The sequence below is a fragment of the Eucyclogobius newberryi genome, unplaced genomic scaffold (genome assembly GCF_026437365.1).
Source record: "Eucyclogobius newberryi isolate DKJ021-1_F unplaced genomic scaffold, fEucNew1.0.hap1 SCAF_8, whole genome shotgun sequence".
NCBI classification, from domain to species: Eukaryota; Metazoa; Chordata; class Actinopteri; order Gobiiformes; family Gobiidae; genus Eucyclogobius; species Eucyclogobius newberryi.
This window is the reverse complement of record NW_027316500.1, coordinates 13,269,885-13,291,048: the sequence shown is the minus strand read 5'-3', so window position 1 is coordinate 13,291,048 and position 21,164 is coordinate 13,269,885. Positions and strand designations below refer to the sequence as shown.

Below are 21,164 nucleotides of genomic sequence, written 5' to 3'. Positions count from 1 at the left end.
GTGTCTGCTTCAATTGTTTTCTAACATCATCTTTAAATGTAAATCAGCCTGATATTCACAGAAATGCACTAGATCTCAAATTGTTTTTGCGCGAAGCAAAAGTCATGTGTCAATCTGAATGCATTTTATGCAAATTTGTACATTTGTATAGCAATATGCTTGCATCACTTATGGCTCTTTGGAAGGCGCAGCGATACATTGAGTCAGAGTTTGTGTGTCTTTGATTGATGTTATGTAATGATTGCGTTATTGTTTTATGTACATTTTACACAAAGTTTTTAGGTGAAGGGTCCGAAAACCATTCTTCATTGAGATGTTATTGTTTAGCATGAAGTGTTCCCACAGATTTTCTACAGATTTTTCAACATTTCTCCAGAGAGCTACTTATTCATTTATATTTACAAGAGGTATAAAAATATACCAGATATGGTCAAAATTAGAAAATCATAAAATCCTGTCATACGCACTTTAAACTCAATAGGGAAGTATCATTTGCCTAATTTTCTTACTCCCAGCTGCTCCCATTTCATGTGGGATTGGAACATTTGCTGATTTGCCAGATTCAACACTGTCCCTAACCTTTACTTACAACAATATTCCCTCAATTCATTCCACATTTGTTTCTTCAAAGCCTCGACAAAACACTTCTAAAGACATCCACACTCACACGCCACATGTTTCTTTCTCTTTTGTCTGTTACAGGTAAAGAAGAGTACGTCACCACCTTCAAAGGATCCGAGTTCTTCTGCTACGACTTGTCCTTGAACCCCATTCAAAGCAGCAGTGACGAAATCACGTTGTCGTTCAAAACCCTGCAGAGGAACGGACTGATGCTGCACACGGGCAAATCGGCCGATTACGTCAACCTGGCCCTGAAAAACGGCGCTGTGTCTCTCGTCATTAATTTGGGTTCTGGGGCCTTTGAAGCTCTGGTGGAGCCGGTCGCTGGGAAATTTAATGATAACGATTGGCATGATGTGAAAGTAACAAGGAATCTTCGTCAGGTAACAGTACAAAAGGGTGGTTCGGAGTAATGATCAGTCAAATCCAAATTAATGCACTAATCATTACCATCATACAGTCAATTATTTCTCCAGACATCGGTGATTGGATTGTTTAATTGGAGCAATGGTTTATGGTGGAGATACAACAGAACCACAATTGGACAGACATCTAGATTTATTTGTATGCATTTAGATTGAAGAACGATGGCGTAAAAGGGAAAGAAAAGGATGTAAATGACATGGAATAACTACTAGCGATTGGATAGACAGACATTTTAGAGATACAGTAAATCAAATAGGCCAGTCTAGTGTTGTTTGTGCATTTACAGAAAGACAGATGAATGAAGTGAATGTAGGAGGCTGAGTTTAGATATATGAGGTGTAAAGTCCAGAGGAGAAGCAGATTTATTGAGGTAGTGAAATCGAAATTTTAATGTTGTTGATGTCTGAGAAGAATATAGTATAATTTGGGTAAAATTATGAAACAGGATAGATATTACAAAATGAGATAGGACACTGTTTTGCTCTTATGTTCTTCAATCACACTTTTTTGCGGTAAGAGATACAAATCTGTCATAAAAAATATAAAAAGCCTGACGTTGAAGAACATAGTAACACTACTAAGAAGACGAGATGAATGTTGCCAGACTGGGTTTCTGGGTGTCATAAACCAATGTGCAGTTATTTCTCACACAGCTCAAAAATTGTGAACTAGTTTTAGAATTAGAAGTGTATCTGTGTCCAGCAGCTTGCAGTATTGTATTTTGCAGGTTTCACCTTCAAGAGTCCTGCTGCCTTCCTTTATTGAGCTAGATATTGCTCTGGTCATACGCAGGGATATCCTCTGTACAGATAGTATAGATAAACTACATTTCTGTGGCCTCAGTCCTTCGAGGACAGTGTGTGATCTGTCATTAATCTCAGTAGGTACATGACAGTTAGAGACCTCTGACCCTGAACATACTCCATCATTTAGACTGTGTGTTGTGCGCTGCGGTCTATTGGATTATCTGTATTACAAAGTTGTGCTCAGGGCTTAATGTGTTTTTAATGATCAGGAGAAGGGTCACATACAAAAAGGTTTAGTGCTAGGGTGGCTGAGTTCACTTTGGAAAAGACACATTAGCTATGTTTAAAGTGCCTATGACAGGTTGGACTATTCATTTTACTGAATGCTAATTAGAATAATAAGATTTAGGTTCTTATAATTGTTTTTATAGATTTTATTCCAGTTTGGCATTTTTTTTAGGTTATAATTTTACTTCCTGTTAATTATGACACTTGGAAATTCCATTAGTGTTCTCATGTTGTACACTGGGCCAAAACTCCTCTAATGTACACAGAAGATATTATTTGGCAAATAGAAATACATTTTGTTAAATTAATGTTTAACATGTCCAAAACCTTTTGGATTGGCGTCTCCCTTGTGAGATGTCATCAATGTTTGAGATCACTGCTCTGCTCCCTGTTATCTTCTACAGATTTCTCATAATGCCTCTTCAAAAACTCCCACATAACTGGTGTAAAAATATCTTTTGTATTTACATTATCTCACCAAATGAAATCAAAACATGAAAATGATAAAAGCCTGTCATACGCACTTAAAGTTTGAACTAAATGTGTTTGCCAATGAGACATATTTTTAATGTCTCATGCTTTGCGCAGTTAGACACATTTTAGGATTTATTTTGAGCTGTTTTGACCAAATAACAATGGGAATTAGTATTATTTTGTCTATTTTGTCTTTGTATTATAAGATGATACACATGACCATGAAATGTCTGGGAGAAATGTCATGATTGTAATGTGATTTAACACTTTGAAGTTCTAAGTCTACTGTTATGCTGTGTTTATCATCTGCTTTCTGTTGCTCCTATTTGCTCACAACTGCACTAACAATGAGTCCTGGTTTAGTCTTGTTGTAGAACGGTTTCAGTTCTGGTTAAGGCCTGGTTCAGCATTGGACACAAATAATGTCTTAGGCTTCTTTTCAGAGAGATCCGAACACCTAAACAACTAACCTCTCAAGTCCCTGCTCAATTGCTTGCTTCTGTTTATCTTCACCTGCCTACTAAACCTGCTTCTGCATAATTAGCACTCGTATTACAGTGCTGCCTCAGGACTTAGCCATCTGGAACATTCACCACATTGGAGAGAGAAAGAAAACTCAAGCATAAGAGTGCATGCTCCGTGGGGCATCGGAAACGGCCATCCCGCTCATTCTGTGTCAGGGTCTTTTTTGCTTTGTCTCATTGCAGTAAAGTGATCCTAAAGTCCATCAAAAAGACCAAAAGAAGGAGGTACAGTGTTGAATGAGCCTTGGGTATGTCTTGAACAGCATATTGGGCTGAGAGAGAAACACGTAAAGCAACTCTGAGTACTTTTTTAGAGTCAGGAGAGTAGGAGAGTGGTCTTTTATCTAAGGTAAGTAAAGATAGAGGGAAAGCATATAGTCGCAAATCAGATCTCAAAAACAATTAGTCTTACGTAACATTCTCTAATGTATAGTCTAGATCAGGGGTGCCCAAAGTGGGGCCACGAGCCAAAAAGGTGTCTAATTTGGCCCACAAATCAATTATCAATTTAGTATCTCTCCGATAACATTTTGTGCCGAAAATACTGTTAGTAGTAGTGGCAAAGGAGACCGTCTATTCTCCTGATCAAATACAATTTCATTAAAACGTTTTCTAAATAAATTTAAATGCAACATAAAATTAGGTTTTGGCCTAACGCAAATATGCTTAAATTTTTTGCCCGAGAAAAAAAATGACACATTTTGACCCACTGAGGAAAAAAGTTTGGGCCCCCTGATCTAGATTGTAGTTCTTCTAAATTGCATAAATACAATGTTAGGTTATCATAGTCAAATGATGCGCTTTAAGCATTCTGAAGAACATTTTGAAGTGTTTCTCCGTGAATGTGTAAGGATGAGTTAGGACAATGCTTCAGGTATGTTGGTAGCATGGTTTAAAAACACTACTGGTATTTGGCGAGTCCTGGGTTCAGCTCTATAGCGCCTCTAGTGGAGCAGATCTAATCAGCTTTTTTCTTGTTAAACTTATTTTGCCCTTTTAACTCTGTGTTACTAACATGCTTTTGGAAACTAACCTAACATCACTCATGGAATGTGCCATACTACTAACCAGTCTGATTTTTAACAATGTACTAACCAGTATTGACCATCATATATTATTTGAGTAACAGTCGTTATTCTGTTCACAGTTTTTAATTTCCTTTCTCCCCCTTTTCCACAAAGCACTCAGGCATTGGACACGCTATGGTAAACAAACTACATTGTTCGGTAGATATCATTCTAATTGTTTCTTAGTTTGGGTTTGCCGTGTGTTTCCTTTTGTTTCTTTTCTTTACAACGTAGACGTCATTTACAAAAAGGGAAATTGCGGTTGGTACTCTTCAGCTTACTTTTTGAAATTTTCTTTTTGGATTTCTTGAGTCATTCATTTGGTTTTGCCCACTTTATTTCACCTGTTTCCTGTCCTATTCTGTTTAATCCACCTAGGAGCATCATTGCGAGCCTTTTGCATCAAGCCGTGGCTAATATTGAGGACTTCTCTTCTGTCTGGCTGGTCTGATGCTCTTGGGCTCAGCCAGTTGTATCTTCCCCATTCACTTTGCATGGCATGGACTTTGTGTCGTTGGCATCTCCACTGCCCATTCGTCAACGTGTGTGTGAGCGTGTCTGTCTGTGTGTGTGTGTGATCGTGTCCGTCACTTCCTGTATTTCTTTTTGTGGTATCCATAAACTAATGCATGCAAATGATGTAGTGCCAAACTTATTCCCTATTTCTTACTAAATGAAAAAGGTGTTTCTTTTTGCAAATAGCCAAAAAGCAAACCTAAGTGCATGCATATTTATTTTAAAGAGTAACAGTATATACCTATCCGTATTTCATAGCATGTGCTATTTCTAACCTAGTAGCACGATCTAATTTACTTTCTTTTCTAAAATAACAATGAATTTACTAATATTACGGAAAAACTAACCGACAAACATTTTACTAACGCCATTTTTGTGTCTGCTAAACAATTTTATGTTGCTCTTGGGGCAATACTAACCCTGTTCTATGGGCAGTACTAACTCAAACACTAACTAGCATTTCTTTTGGGTCTGCAGATTAACAACTAATCTAAAAGTGGCCAAAATAATAGAGAAAAAAACAAGAAAAAAGACATAAAAATGGGTTTCAGAAATAAGGACGATTAAAAGACCACAAGAAGAAAAGGGCAGCTTGATTAGTCATACGCATTGGGTTGGGTTGAGTATAGCGTGTCCTCTTCCTGTGCTTTGTTGTCTAGGTAACGATATCCGTGGATGGGATTCTGACCACCACCGGATACACTCAGGAAGACTACACCATGTTAGGCTCCGACGACTTCTTCTACGTTGGAGGCAGCCCAAGCACCGCTGACCTGCCCGGATCTCCGGTCAGCAACAACTTCATGGGCTGCCTGAAGGAGGTAAAGCGTGATCAATTTCTCTCTCTCTCTATCTATCTATATAACTATCTCCTTGGCTCAGTTTAGGCTGTGGGTGTTCAGGATATGACTGGACGCACCTTAGGACCCGGTTCTCTCCCACGCACTGATCTTGTCTCATACACTGTATACTTGAGATTCTCTGATTATCTCACATAAACTTTACTTTAGTTTACCGCCCACTCTGCACACGCACACATCGGAATTCGCTAAAAACTCTAATAATTATACAGAATGAAATGTTATAATGTAATGTAGAAACATATTATGCAAAATTTACTTTTTTGAGCGTTTAACCATGTTGCAGCATGGTTAAAAGCTGGAGGTGCTAATAATAGTTTCTTATAAAAAAGACAATATGAATCTTTATTTAGTTATAAAACAAGTCAAAGTAAAGGTACTCTATTGCACGTTTAGAGGCCAGTAACAATTCAAATAATACATCATATTTGTTGTTTAGTCTGTTTTTTTATTCTAAAATTGTGCACACCAGTAAGCCCAGTAAATATAGATTAAATATTAATCAAATTGAACAGTGAATGATGTTTATGTATTTTAGAAAAGGGTCTTTCCAAAGTTGCAGAAAATGGATGACGTTATTTTGTGAAATGAGCCCTTCAAAGCTGAGGCCCCTGAATTTAAAATGGTGAGAGGAGGAAGTAGGTGTTAAAATCAAACAGTTTCTATCTCCCTCAAATCCTTTGGCACATTGGTAGTACTCACAATCATAAAATTCTGTGTGCGTGAATGGCTTTAGAGCAGATTTCTGGGTGGATTGCCAACATGCAGCCAACACACTCATACCAAAGTGTAATACAGTATGACAGTCTGATATTTGTTACTTGCCTAGGGAAAACAGAAATACATTTGCATATTTGCTATAATCTTCCATATTTTACACATGTTCATTCTTATGCACAGTCTGTATTAAATGCATAAATTTAATCGTGAAAAAAAATCTAATTTACAAGAGAAACATTCTCCACATGATGTATATTTATATTTTATCACACCTTCAATATTACAGTTCTGGAATAATATTCAAAAGACTGCATGCTACATTACATTTCTTACAGAATAGTGTCCGCCGATATTGCCGTAACAATATATTTGCTATATAACTGGAATTTGCACATCAAGAGGATCTCACCAGTGCCTTTGTAGTTCTCTGTAAGGTGCAGTTCAAAGAGACAAAGTGATTGGAGAGATCAAGTTATTGAATTTTCATGAGGAGAACAGCAGCTCCACATGCCTCACTTCTCCTCTGGGGGTCCGGGTCTGCTGCTTCTACCCTCGCCTCTCATGTTGTGCCTCTATCACCATCTATAGGTGTCAGAATCTACATAGCACGTCTCCTGTGGGCTGAGATGATCTGCTCTTAGCCTGAACAGTACACTTGACACTGACATGGTTGCCCTGTCTGCTGTATTGAGCAAAGTCAGTCTTTATCAGGGAGGCTTCTCTGTGTAATGGACATTCGAGTCAAGCTCACGGCGTCAATGGTACGATGGGGTTTTACTGCTGTGGAAGTGGCCAGGATATTGTGGGAGGGAGGGATAGTACAGAATAGTAATGATTTTGGACAACATCCTCCTCCTGCTCCTGGTGATGTGAGAGCAAAATGCAAGTCAGTCAATGGTGGAAGTGTTTCATTTTAGGATTTTAGGGGGCAAATTTGTAACATTGCCACACCATCGTGAGAATGGTAGATGTGGAAAGCTTAGCAAAGTTGGGCCTGGTTAGTACTGGGATGGGAGACAGTGGGAATAACAGGTTTTGTAGTGGGACACTTCACACGACTACCGGTAGTTTTAATCGAGTGTGTGTATGTGTGTGTGTGTGTGTGTGTGTGGCGCAATATTTTCAAAAATCCAATCCAAGTTTATTTGTATAGCACATTTTACCAACACACACAAGCTCCAAAGTGCTGCATAGAGTACAAAACAAGCACAAGTAAAATATGTTTAAACAAAAAAACATGCTCATCAAATAAAAACAATATAATTTTTTAAATATACAAAATAATAAAAGATAGTGAGAGTTAAATGCCAGTGACTGTGTTTTAAACAAGTCTTAAAAGCATCAACTGAAGGTGCAGTCTTTATGTGGGGAGGAAGAGCGTTCCAAAGTTTGGGGCCGACATCAGAAAAGGCCCGGTCGCCCCGGGTTTCGAGTCTCTTTGAGTCTTTTGGGGACAAGAAGTTGGAGCTGGCCCTCAGACCTGAGCGAGCGCAGGAGTGTAGGGAACAATGAGGTCTGAAATGTACGCGGGGGCCAGTCCGTGAAGTGCTTTAAAAACAAACAATAACACTTTAAAATCAACTCTAAAATGATTGAGGAGCCAGTGCAGTGAAGATATAATAAGTGTCATATGTTCTCTACGACATGGGCCGGTTAAAAGACGTGCTGCGGTATTTTGAAGGTTAGCTTGGCTGATCCCAGTGCACAGAGCATTACACTAGTCAAGACGTGTAGAGATAAAAACATGGATCACCCACTGCAGGTCGCTAAAAGATAAAACCCATTTGAGTCTAAATAAAAGCTTGAGGTGAAATGTATCTGCTTTCCAAATATAGGCTCAATGAAATCCATATCGGCCCATCTCTAATATTAGACTTATATTTGTGAGAGGAATGAGATGCTGTATTTCAGTGGGACTTTCCTGGTTAAATAATGGTCTATAAATAATTAAATGAACACATTTCTTGCAAGAAAATAGTAAGCAAAGAAATCATGAATTTGTATTAGAATAATAAACCTGTCAATCAGTGACGATCAGCAAAACATATATTTGCACATAGAATTTGAGTGTAAACCTTTGTGACACTTACTGTCACACATACGTGACACATACATGACACATAAAACACTTTGTTATAAAGTCAAGGACTGAAAATATGAATTCCTCTGACAAAATGTTCCTATCATTCACCACAAGCTTCATTAACACCAGTTTTCAAAGCTCTCCAAATGGACGATTTTTGTTAGCTTTTGATTTGTTTGAAGTTATTTTTCCTTTAACCCGGCTCTTATTTTGTCCCTCTTCCATTTAGTCTTACCTTGCACAGATGCTGCATCCTCTGTAAAAGTGTGAGATCGTTTTAATGAGGCAGTGCAGTGCTTGGGCCACATGTCTGCGTGTCACATACAGCTCATTAGAGGCACAGTTGTTAAGGAGACCAACTCGGTTAACTGCAGTCGAACATGTTTTTAAGCTGCGGCAGAGGAGCTGCTAACTTTAAGAGGTCTTATGTTATTACAGATCCCTTTGGAGTCCCTTGGAGACTAAAAACACCACTGTTTTGAGTCACAAACACAAAGACAGTTACATTTAAGGCAGTAAATAATAATGTATTTTGGCTGTATTGACACTTGTATGTATAATACAGTTTCAGGAAATAGAGAAAAACTGAAAAAGCTTGTTGTAATATTCATTGTCATTTTTGCTCAAGGTACAATACTGCACATGGCATAACATAAAAAAGTGGGATAACAGATTTAAGACTCTGACTGAAACAAATCTATACATTACATTAAACTTAAATAGTAACATTACTAACATTACAGAATCACACAGACGTAAAATAACACAGATTATTTTTTGTATCTCACAACTAGCTTTTTACTCATGTATTTGTCCTTGACTCTTTATAAATAAAGTTGACCCTATCTCACAATTCATTAAAACAAATGTAGTTTTGTCAAAAGAGTGTCGTCTGGCTTGCCTAAAATAACTTACTGGACTTACAAAATGCTACAACATTCTTTTAAACATCGTTTCGTTGTTTACACAGGTCAACTGCCGAAATAAATCATTTATTTTTTAGCTGTACATGTTGTATTCTTGTGATCGCCGCTGTTTGCCTCTCTCACTCTCTACCTTTTGTATTAACCAGCAGCCCTGCACCAGATCAGCCTCTCTTTGAGCTCTCCTAACATTCATAGTACTTTTACATCATGTGCCGTTGTACATGATTGATGCTCGGCTCTCCTGTGGCGTGATGCGGATGCGTTTGCACGTACAGTATAGCGCCGGAGCTGGCACGCCTGCCTGTTAGCTGTGATGGCAAAACAAACGCGCCGCAGCCATAGCTTAGCTGTCGAAGTGGTGACAAATGAGTGCAGCAGCAGCAGCAGCGGTAGTCATAGTCATAGCTCCAGCCCGGACTTTGAAAGGTGCCCTCTGTCTCCACTAGAAACAATTGATTCTGTCCAGTGCTCATTTAGATTACATGAGTTAGCACTGCGACCTTGCATTTGTGATACCTTTGTCAAATATGTATACGATGAATCGATTTATCTGACAATGTATCATTCTAAGGAAATAAGTGCAGTTTTTATGGGGGAGTAGGGCAGGAGTGAGGAGAGGTTCTTCTTCCTCTGCACAGTAGAAAGGATTACACTTACTATCCCAAGTATCTTTAAAACATCTCCCAATATACTTCTCCAGTTTAGAATAACTGTGCCAAACGAAAATACAAACCCAGTTGAAAAGATGCTTTTTTCCCAGCGATAAACAGGATTGCCAACTAAAGGAAGCATTGGATCTGCTTTTGATGATAGATCTAGGGCTGCAGCGATCTATTATTTTAGTAATCGTTTCTTCGATCAAGTAATCAAATCAGTACATTTTTTGTACATTCGTAATCTATTTAAAAACATATTAAATCATTTTTTGAATAAGCATTATAGTTTATAGTAAATAACAAATAAGGAGTTTTTGCTTAAAATTATACATTCCTTAATTTCACATACGTTTGTCCCCAAAACAGCAACATTTCACTTCACCAGTCCAAGCTGTTTGTTTGTATATAAAGAATATATATAAAGGAAACAGTGAACAGTTACAGAAGCCTTAAGAAACTTGTTATTGACTTTATGCAAACTTTATATTGAGTGAGACCAGTGCTGCCTGGTGTTCTGAGCTGTAACTCTGCATTTTGTCATTTTGCAGCATTAGCTCCGTGTGCCTTTCTCTTTAGCTTCTGCGTATTTGCCCCGTCATCGCAGACTTTCGGTTTCCTAATCGTGGCTCTCCGTGCTGTTTCCATGGATCTATTGGCTGTTTCAAAGCACAACAGAGGAGAGAGCAGGATATTTTAAACTTACGAGTGTGACTGGCAAGCAGATTTGTTGTGTGAAGAGTGAAGAGGACCGCGAGTATGAGACGGAAAGTCAGCAATGACGGGGCGAAAACACAGAGGCTGAAGTGAACGGCACACGGAGCTAAAGCTGCAAAATGTCTGCAGAGTTACAACTCAAAACACTGTGATCTTTCAGACAACAGAACTCTTTCCAGTCACAGTCGTGTGTTCAAAACATGCAGCTCTCTCCTCTTTTGTGCTTTAGTTGCTGCAGGTGTACGCGGAACAAGCTCCGTGCTCCACAGATTCATGTGTTTTCAATTAAATATGTAAATTAAATTAATCTTCAAGGCAATAAAATAATAATCAAAGCTTTTTTGTAATTGAATTAGAGCCTTAGATAGATCTGCATTATCTGTTGTACGAACAGCAACTTTCAGACACAGTGCATTATCATCTTTGGCCTTCAAATTATGTTCTTGTAATGTACAATTTCTGTACAAATTGCTCCAAACCCAGCAGAAATACAGAGTAGCAAGTTGGTAAGTATTGAGGCAGTGTGGGAAATATTAAGACTGATTTTTTAAGACGTTTTATTTTGACAGTATTGAAAACCACACAACTGTTTTGCATTGATTATGTTTGCAGTATATCCCCCTCTATCTTTTGGATCTAAACTGATTTACTAAGCCAAAACGAGTGTTGAATCCTATAGCAGGTCTGATACAAAATACTTTTGTTTTATTGTGTGAATAAAAACAGTTTAGTTTTCAGGTGGTGAAATGATGACACATTTCAGAATGCTGCAGATTTTAAGCATTACTTTTTAAATTGGTTTTCTGAGCACAAGAAAATAGAAAAAAAAATGCTATTTTATTTCAGCCTGCCACGGTTTTTGAACTGCTGAAAGGGCTTGAAGACATTTCGGAGAAAGGCTGCATAGAAAACATGTTGTTGTACAGATGGTCATCTAAAGCTTTTGCATGATTGAAACTTAAACAATTTAAGATTAAAATTATGGTCAAGTCACCTATCAATCATAAGTTAAATTTGCATCTCTGGTTTAAGTTAGTTAATGTTGTCTTTATCTTAAATATATATATACATGCAATAAAAATCAAAAGATATAAGCAAAACTAGATTAACCATGACATATTCTAGTGGCACCGACCATTAGTAATGTCTTCCTTGGGCAATTATCTTAAAATCCTAAATTGAAACACTAAACTTTCGGGAAAATGTAGTAAACAAACCAACCAACTAATAATTCAATGATCTAGAACTTCTTCATTAATTGTGTGAATCTAAAGTATCATAATATACATTTGTTTTAATTGTTTTCTTAGGTTGTGTACAAAAACAACGACGTAAGGCTGGAGCTGTCCCGACTGGCCAAACAGGGCGACCCCAAAATGAAAGTCCACGGCACCGTCGCCTTCAAGTGTGAGAACGTGGCCACTCTGGACCCCATCACTTTCGAGACGCCCGAGTCCTACGTCATCCTCAACAAGTGGAACGCCAAGAAGACCGGCTCCATCTCCTTCGACTTCAGGACCACGGAGCCAAACGGCCTGCTCCTCTTCAGCCACGGCAAACCCAAACAGCCGCCAAAGGACTCCACACCGGTGAATCCACAGACTCTGAAGGTGGACTTCTTTGCCATTGAGATGTTGGACGGACACTTGTATCTGCTGCTGGATATGGGCTCAGGAACTACAAAGACTAGGGCGGTCAACAAGAAGGTCAACGATGGAGAGTGGTACCATGTGGACTTCCAGCGAGATGGACGATCAGGTAAGGGTCAGAAGAAATGATTTTAACATCTTGAAAAGAGAGTTTTGGACTAAGCAACAGTAGTGTTTCCAATAGAGAGATTCAAGAACAACAATAAAATGATAATGAAAAGGAATATACTGAAACAAATAAACCAAAAAGTGCAAAAAGACACTATACAACTATATTCAGATTAACAAAACAACTGCATATTTATGGAGCTGTTAATTAAGAGGATATGTGGAATTTCTTTTTTTAGCAATGTTTCAATCAATTTGACTGTGATACAACTATTGATTCATCCCTTGTTGAGCAAATCCTTCTCAACTGTAGTGTTATTATCTGTAGAGGATTGTATCTCTGTGACACATTCATAAACATTTTTTTGTAAATTAACTCTTCAAATTTTAAACTACACAAAAATAGGCATAAATCAACACTAAATATTTTCTACGAACACTCACTTGTTTTATGAGTATGTGCTGAAAATACTCCTTACCATACCTAATGTTGCTGTTGCTGTTTTAATATACACAGATGCATCATGGTCCCATATGTCATAATTCCCTGAGTGAGTTGATTCCGGTCTAGAGTAGGTTTGTCCTCTCCCACAGTGTCCTCTAAGCCCCGGGTTTTATTGCTTTGGTCCCAGTTGATTTGCTTATCTAAGCAGCAATTTGTTAGTGTATGCTTGTAGCCAAGGCCTCGCAATGTCATGCTGCAAATTAGATATACCCCTGACCAATTTTTCCACTCCATCTCAGGAGGTGAAAATTAGATTAACTGTTTCATTACCCCCAAAGCTTGATGGGAATACCCTTTCACACCAAGTGATACACAATTAACATTAATATCTGTAACTCTCATTAATAATATGATTACCTGAAATGTGTTATTCATATTAAATGACAATATAAGAGTTTTATCAAAAGACAGACTTTATTTGAATTGTTGCTGTTACAGTATATATTTTGATATATAAAAATATGATATAACTTAGGACAAACTTTGGTCATTCATCAGAATTTCAAACCAAAAACTTGTAATTTCATATATGGAAATAGAGTGAATCTGCAGAATTGTTAATATCGAGAGTTTTTTTTTATTTTGTTTTATTTGAATTGTCAACAGTTTGCAATTATACATTTACTGGGCAGATGTTTGAAATAAGAAAAAAACAGCAGTAATCTTTGTTTATATGTGTCCCTCCCAAACTGTTGTCTTGCTCAATTAAGTCATGTTGATTATCAGCAGGCGGTCCTCCCTTCACACATTCACACACACACACACACACACACACACACACACACACACACACCCACTGGCTGCATTACCATGGAAACAGGAGGTGGTCTCGGCCCAGGCTGAGACTGTGCTGCTGAGCTCTGCACTAATGACATTTCAGAGGAACTTTTTCTTTTATTCAAGTCGAGACATGATCACATTACTCATATTACGTAGTGAAGTGATAGTTTCCCACAGGAGATGGGAAACAGGAAAAGTGTCATTTATCAAAGCATGTTATAATCACAGAATGTCCTTGCCTTTTTACAAGCTACATTGAACTCAAATCAGTCGATTTTATAATGATTGTCAAATTCCATATATTTAAAGGTGCTCTATGTAACAGTTGCTTGAGTTTATAGATACGTTATTGTTTTTTCCCCTAATGTTCCACAGTATGGCATTAAACTGGTGGCGCCTCTAGGCCAAGTTACAGCTCTGGAGTTTTTGCACCAGCCGCCTATTTCCACTTCATCTTGTCCTTTTAAACATCACATTCACAACAATTTTGAAAGTATGCACGCTGTATAAATGAGACCCCAGATCTGAGAGGCGAGGTGTTGTTGAGGTGTTGTTGAGCAAAAAAATCCCAGGCAACACAGTAATATCTCCATGGAGACAGGCAAGTGGTGGACGCCCCTCTAAAAGGTTCCACAGTGAACTTGTACTGCAGTGGTTGTCAACATTTTCACACACCTAAAACGTGGCTTTCCGAGTACCACCAGATTTAAATCCAAACTTTATCAGGCCTAAATTAGGGTTATTCTTGGTCCAAACTGAAAAATGAAATCCACCATGGATAATAATTATTATTTTAGCTAAGATATTGAAATTTTAACTGAACAAAAAATGAGTTGGTAATATTGATCAGCAAATTGTTAAAGAAAAACATACGCTCTTACTATATCGATTAAGAATATTTATTGTGTCTTCTTGAGTAGAATAGTCTTTATTGTTTTTTCTATATCAGACAATAGGTAAGAGATGATCCAATTACCTTGACATATTTCAACGGTAATTTTGTTTTTGTCAGAAGCGTCACACGATGATTAGTAGTGACTGTGACGTGTCGGCAATCCGATCCCTGCAAGCACAATAACCCTGTTACAGACTGGGAAAATACACGGATCATGAACCAAGAGTCCAATAGATACAAATGCTGGAGCAACGACATGATAGAGATGAGGAAACGAGGCACTCACACACGCTTTCCAACATCCCCGCACATGGTACACGATACACTTCTCCAACAACAACCAGCAGCCGGCTTAGGGCGTGGTCAGCCTGCTGGACAGGTCAGGTGGAAAAAAACTATTGCGTGACGGTGATGAAGATGGAAGTTACAGTCAAAACATGTTAAGGTAATGTTAACGACAACAAATTGCAGTGTAACGACACTCTGTTTGTTTAGTTGAGTCAGCTCTTGCTGTATCGAAGCCTGAGTGCAAATGGACTGTTGGCTCTCAGACAGGCGGCATCTCCTCACCCCGATGCATTAGAGACGCTAAGAGATTCTCTGCTTTTAAGTGAGGTCCTGCGGTGACTACGCCCGGGGTCACTCACTGCTCAGTTGTGGCTGTACTTCCTGCCATCTCGCCCGTACCACCACTTAAGTCCAGTGTACGCAAACCCACAAACGCACACACACGCGCGATGCCTCCCCCGGTCTACAGAGAATCCAATCACGCAGAGATTTGGCCGTATCGTTGTAACTGGATTGTGGTAATCCGCTGTCTAACATGTTGGGGAAAGTGAGAGAGGGTTAGGGGACATCGTGCTGTGCTGCTGATGGAAGTGTGCAAGAGATCTGAGCCGTCAGAAGACCCCCACCTGCAGCTGTGTTGATAAAGTGTGACATAGTGCTGAGCGGTTAGACGCCTACTTTTACGTTGTAGCTTATGATGCGCAATTTTACTTTACATGAAAACATTGATATTATACTTTATATCGTTAAGATTTAGAGAACATGCAATTAATAAAATGATCTACTAATATAATTTTCCATTATTACTCAAGTATTTGCAGCATTCTTTTGTTTACTCCTCAAAAAACGATAAAAATTAAACAATAATCATTATAAATAAATAGGTTTACTTTGCTCTGGTGGAGTCTGCTGCCTGTATTATGTTCCAACAGCAGTTGACACCACAAGACCAAGTTACAGGTCAGATCTATGTAGAGTCAAGTACAGTAAAAGTACAAATACTGTGGAACATTATTAGTTAGTTATGTCTACAAGATGACGAGCAGGTTGCAGATCCCCCACCAGAAAAGTGACATAATGCATCTTTAAATTAAATGCTTCAATAAATGTGTTTAATCTAATTTTGCCAACCATATTGTGATTGATACCTTGTCTATTCAGAAGTGACTTAAACCCTTCTGCACTCCATGTTGCTGATGGCACACATCCCATAGGACTGCACTGTGCTCCTGACTTAACATAGTCTGACTGTGCTGCTACAGCTGCTTACTGCACTGTGACAAGTGAACAGAGCTCTCCAAACAGACGCCTGAAACACTCTAACATGCTTTTCCTGTCTGCCACTAACATCACTGCAGACGCTCCATGTTTACTCAGAACTTACCTCAAATGTTTACGTTGAATGACTCGAGTGCCTTTAGGCATGAGATGGTTTGATGTCTTATTCAAACACAATACCGCCACATTTAGAATAAGCTTTGGTATTGGAATTTGCATCTCGTGAGTCACAATTTATGATTGTCTTTCCGGATATAACCTCCACAAACTCTAGTTATTCTTACAATGTATATGATCACTGACCACATTAATACAGATACAGTGTTATTTAAATGCATATTATGTTAGCATGATAGCTTGAATTTGTATTTATTTCATCATAATCAACTTATTACTGTGTGTTTTCCTTCCACATAATTGTTGAAATGATCAGGTTTTATTGTCATACTTCCTGTCAGCCATAGGGGGAACCCAAGTGCACGTAACTAGATATGTCTGTGGTTGATTTTTAAATATGCTCCAAATGGGACACATTTATCCGCGAGAAAAGTGTCTACAAATCTTGATGACCACATGGATGCTTGATCCGGGCACCTGCTCTCCGAGAAAACTTTGGCTACTAATGAGTTTGATGTAGTGCGCTCGTTAGCCCTAACCTGAAGGGAGCTGTTCTGGCTGCGTGACGGGTGGGCCCTGCCAAGTACGCAAAGCAGTGGAAGTCACAGCAGCTGCAGCCTGAAGAGGAGAAGGTGAGAAAGAGAGAGAAAGAGAGAAAAAGAGAGTAAGAGAGAGTAAGAGAGAGGGGTAGAGAGAGCGAGAAGGCAGTGGGGGGCAGTGGGGGGCCAAATGAAACTACTGGAACAGATGCCCAAGGAAAGAAGCTCCAACACATGAGATGGTCCTGTTAATCATTGTTTCCAGATCCTGTAACTCGATCTCACAAATAGTGGTGATAAACTGGCCTTATGTTACGTTGGGTTTACTTATAACATTATGTGTATACAATCACAGACTACGAGATTAAATGCTTTATTGTGTGCAGTGATTGGCATGCTCACATGGCATAAACTCAGAAAATCTTCTACTAATTGTCCTCTCTGTCACGTCCAACCTCGTACTCTGCAGTTTGTGTGTTTGCCAAATGACACAACAACAACAACGTTCTCTAGATCAGCCCTCATTACTACACAACAACAACAACGTTCTCTAGATCAGCCCTCATTACTACATAATTATATTTGTTAAAATGTGTTGCAAAGCCCCAAATCCAAACAACAGTTTGGATTTGGCCTCAAATGCCTGTCCAGACAATGGACATAGTTGAGATTCACCCAGTGTGAACACAGAGGCAACTTTGGTGCCATGTAAATCTACAATTATTGGGAAAAAATAGATAAATCATAATTTGTTGCTTCAATTAACAATAAATGCATGCTTAGAAAAACACACACACAAAAAAAAAAAAAAACACTTATCTGTAACAATACTGACTAATTAAAATACATTCCACATTACATGTGTTTTACTGCAGTTGCATAGTACAAGTGCAAACAGATCCAGAGCTTTTCCACTGTACTCACACAAACTGCCAGGTTTCCTCAGCTTTAGCCTGAACAGTCTAATAGCTTCTCCATATCAGCCTCAGCTTGGACCTGCCACTCAAAATGCAAAGCACTAGTATTTATGGCAATTCATTTTGGGCACTCGCTTGCCCTTCTGTGTGTATCTTCACCACCAGAATAAAATAGATTACTGAATGAGGACACAGCAACCATTAATTAAAGAGCCACAATGGCCACCGCTGCACTGACAGAGTAACAGATCCATATACAAATGAATCACCTGGTCTCATGCCCACAGTATGGCCTTCCCACTGCCTGCTTTACAGTCCGGTCATGTCCACTGTTGTTTACCGCGCTCCAGATCGAGAATTAAACCTGAATGACGGTGATAAATCATGGCGGGCCAACACACCAACTTTCATCGCGGGTTTATGTGTCGGAGAGGAAAAACAGAAGGCCGCAGTCCGTTAATCAAGTTCAGAAAGATGGCTACAATTTCTTGTGTTGGTCCGTGGGCTGAAATGATGGTGATGGAGGAGTACTGATTTTTCTTTTCCTTCTCTTTCCTCCTTTATGACCACTGCCTTACAGATAAAGGAGATTTATTATGGGAATAGGTGGAAAATGGAGTGGACACACTTAGGGATCCCAGATTAGGCTCCTAATAGAGTGGCTGTGCTGTGATTAATATGTCTTATCAACACTCATCAGTCATTGGAAAGTAAGAAAACCCTGCCCCTGTCGAGATGGATAACGCTAATTAGGCTAAATTCTTCATCAACTGTGGTATAATGATGCAGCTTTGCTCGTTTGTGGCTTCTGATCTTGATGAAGTGGGTTTCTTGGAGATTAAAGGTCATCTGTCATTGCTGTTTTGTCTTTTGACAGGTCAAATTGTGAAATCTAAAACTATACTCAAGAAAATGCACTGATAAGGCAATATGGTTTGGTTGAAATATTAAAGCAAATAAGGGGGGGGGACTTTATTGTCCTCTTAGTGTAATTTGTCCTCTGCATGCAGCAATGCAGTAACCCTGTGCTCGAGGACCCATCTCCAGATCTTTGTGCTTGGGTAGGTCAGAACCCGTAAGCTTCTTGCTGTGAGGCGAGAGTGCTAGCCGCTATTATATAGAGCATTTATTGCTACTAATACTTCTACTGCGACTGCAAAGACGCCTCCAATTACAGTTTTACTACTAGTATTACTACTTTCTTACTATTTACTTTTTACTACAACTAATCATATTTATACCAGATCTATACTCGCCCTACATTGTAGCCAAAATTGTGATTTGCCATCAAATCAAAATCAACACTATTTTGCAGTTTTTTCCTACGTAAGTAACTTCATCTGTTTATGAACACACATATTATAAACCTTGATGGTTTTGTCTCTTTTGCATAGGTACCATCTCCATCAACACGTTGCGGACAGCCTACACTGCCCCTGGAGAGAGTGAAATCCTGGACTTGGATGAAAACCTGTACCTGGGCGGCCTGCCTGAGAACAAGATGGGCATGGTGTTTCCTACAGAGGTGTGGACGGCCCTCCTCAACTATGGCTACGTGGGCTGTATACGGGACCTGTTCATCGATGGACAGAGTAAGGACATCCGGCGTTTGGCTGAGGTGCAGAAAGCGGCAGGTGTCAAGCCGTCCTGCTCGAAGGAGCCTATGAAGCAGTGCCTGAGTAACCCCTGCCAGAACAACGGCATCTGCCGAGAGGGCTGGAACCGATACGTGTGCGACTGCTCCGGGACAGGATACCTTGGCCGATCCTGTGAAAGAGGTAGGCTGCTGTTTTTGCTCTCTTTACCCCTTGTACCTCCACACCCACATAGTGGTTCTAAAAATCAGAAAACCATGAACCATGCATATAGTTAATTTACACTAGATGGTGCGTTCACATGTTCTGGTTTGGTCCTGGTTTGAGCCCAATTCTGTCCTGATGGATGCTTGGTTTGGTCCTGCTCTACTCACTGTTTAAGTCTCTTTTAAGTATGTTTGCAGATATTGTCTATGCTTCCTTAAAGATAGGGTAAGGAGCTCAGTCTCATCGGAGGAGCTCGTAGTAGAGCCGCTGTTCATTCAGTTGCTCAGGTCGCCAGGGTATATCCCACTTGAGGGAGGCCCCTCAAGTGACTGTGTCTCTCTATGGCCTGGGAATGCCTCGGTATCCTCCCAGAGGAGCTAATGGAGGTGTGTGGAGATGAAAGTCTGGCCATCCATGCATAAAAAAGATCAAAGTCCCTTTATTCAAATAGATTCTGCCATTTCAAATAATGTTTAGCTTAATAATCAACTTTGTTAAAGCGTACTCTGAACAAACAATAAGCAACTCTGCTGCGCATTATGGTTTTCTAAACCGCGTCTGTGCGTTATAACAGTGTAACTCACGGCTCCCCGTTGTTTAATCCGCTTGTACTATGGTCCCACAAACAGCAAGACTCAAGTGTCCGTTTGTTGTCCAAGGGATCAGTTATCTCAGTTTTAGTTGAAGTGATTCCCTCATAACAGTAGCCCATTTTTTTACCCATTGCTATGGTGATGTCAACAGTGTAGTGATATATATAGAATGTAATTAACTGTTGCCGGAACTACCTTTGTGGTTATTGAAAAAAATATCACACTCTAGTTAGCATTAGAATTCTCACTGACCATGGTGTAATCAAGTTTAACATATGTAGATTTTCTGTTTGGTTATTTCTCTTTAAAGCATTCGATCGTCCACAGAGTTACTGTATATTGACCCATTGTCCTCCATCTGAAACGATGACGTAGTATAATAAATCTCACCCAGTTAAACAAAAGCCATTCTTCACCGTTTCTCGAGGCCAAACCGACGCTGCCTTATTTGGATGTTCCAGAAGGATCTCACAATGCCCTGGGTGTGCTGGTGTTGGAGCATGCTGAGTGACAGGTGACTGATGCACCGCTGAGACAGAGCTGGTCACGTAAACCTCTCTCTTGACTCTAAATTGGCTGTCTTCTGCTATAACCATTTGGTTCATCAAACCACTCAGTCATGACCAGAGTTGCTTCAGAATACAGATCCCTCACTCAGACACTCCAGCTAATGGGAGAACTCAGGCCACTCTTCTGCCGGTTTTACCAATAAGAATTTAAACTATGCATTGTCTTCCACATTTGCATTGTATATTTGGCCATTTGCTGAATAATACATTTGTAATTGGCATTTGTCTCTCTTTCAAAATGTAATTTGACCCTTTTGTGCAATTGTGTAAATCATAACATGTTACACTGTTTATCTTATTGCATTTTGAACTGTTTGAATCATATTTAAAATTTAGCAAATGGGCAACAAATCAACAAAACACCTCAAAATGAATACGCTTTTGCTCATAGCTTAAGTAAAATGTAACGCATTACGCATTACATTCATCAGGGAAATGGAAGTACGCAACAATGAAAGTATAGATTTACTATTTATACAATGCCCTTGTATAGTACACCATGT

General features: G+C 39.2%; 1 protein-coding gene across 22 annotated transcripts in view; it reads left to right on the top strand.

Annotated features, from left to right (window-relative positions):
* Nucleotides 1-21,164, top strand: part of LOC140351099 (neurexin-1a-like) — a 313,779-nt gene that overhangs the window by 106,105 nt on the left and 186,510 nt on the right. For 11 of the 22 annotated variants that reach the window (XR_011925335.1, XM_072436779.1, XM_072436776.1 and 8 more), the window contains 5 exons: nt 703-1,004; nt 4,261-4,305; nt 5,322-5,483; nt 11,932-12,379; nt 19,092-19,475. Coding sequence is in view for 21 of the 22 variants with exons in the window: in XM_072436779.1 (XP_072292880.1) it covers nt 703-1,004; nt 4,261-4,305; nt 5,322-5,483; nt 11,932-12,379; nt 19,092-19,475 (1,341 nt within the window). In the remaining variant the exon portion in view is untranslated. Of the gene's footprint in view, nt 1-702; nt 1,005-4,260; nt 4,306-4,524; nt 5,221-5,321; nt 5,484-11,931; nt 12,380-19,091; nt 19,476-21,164 lie in introns of those variants that run through there. The other 11 variants (XM_072436782.1, XM_072436781.1, XM_072436780.1 and 8 more) reach the window with 3 other exon arrangements.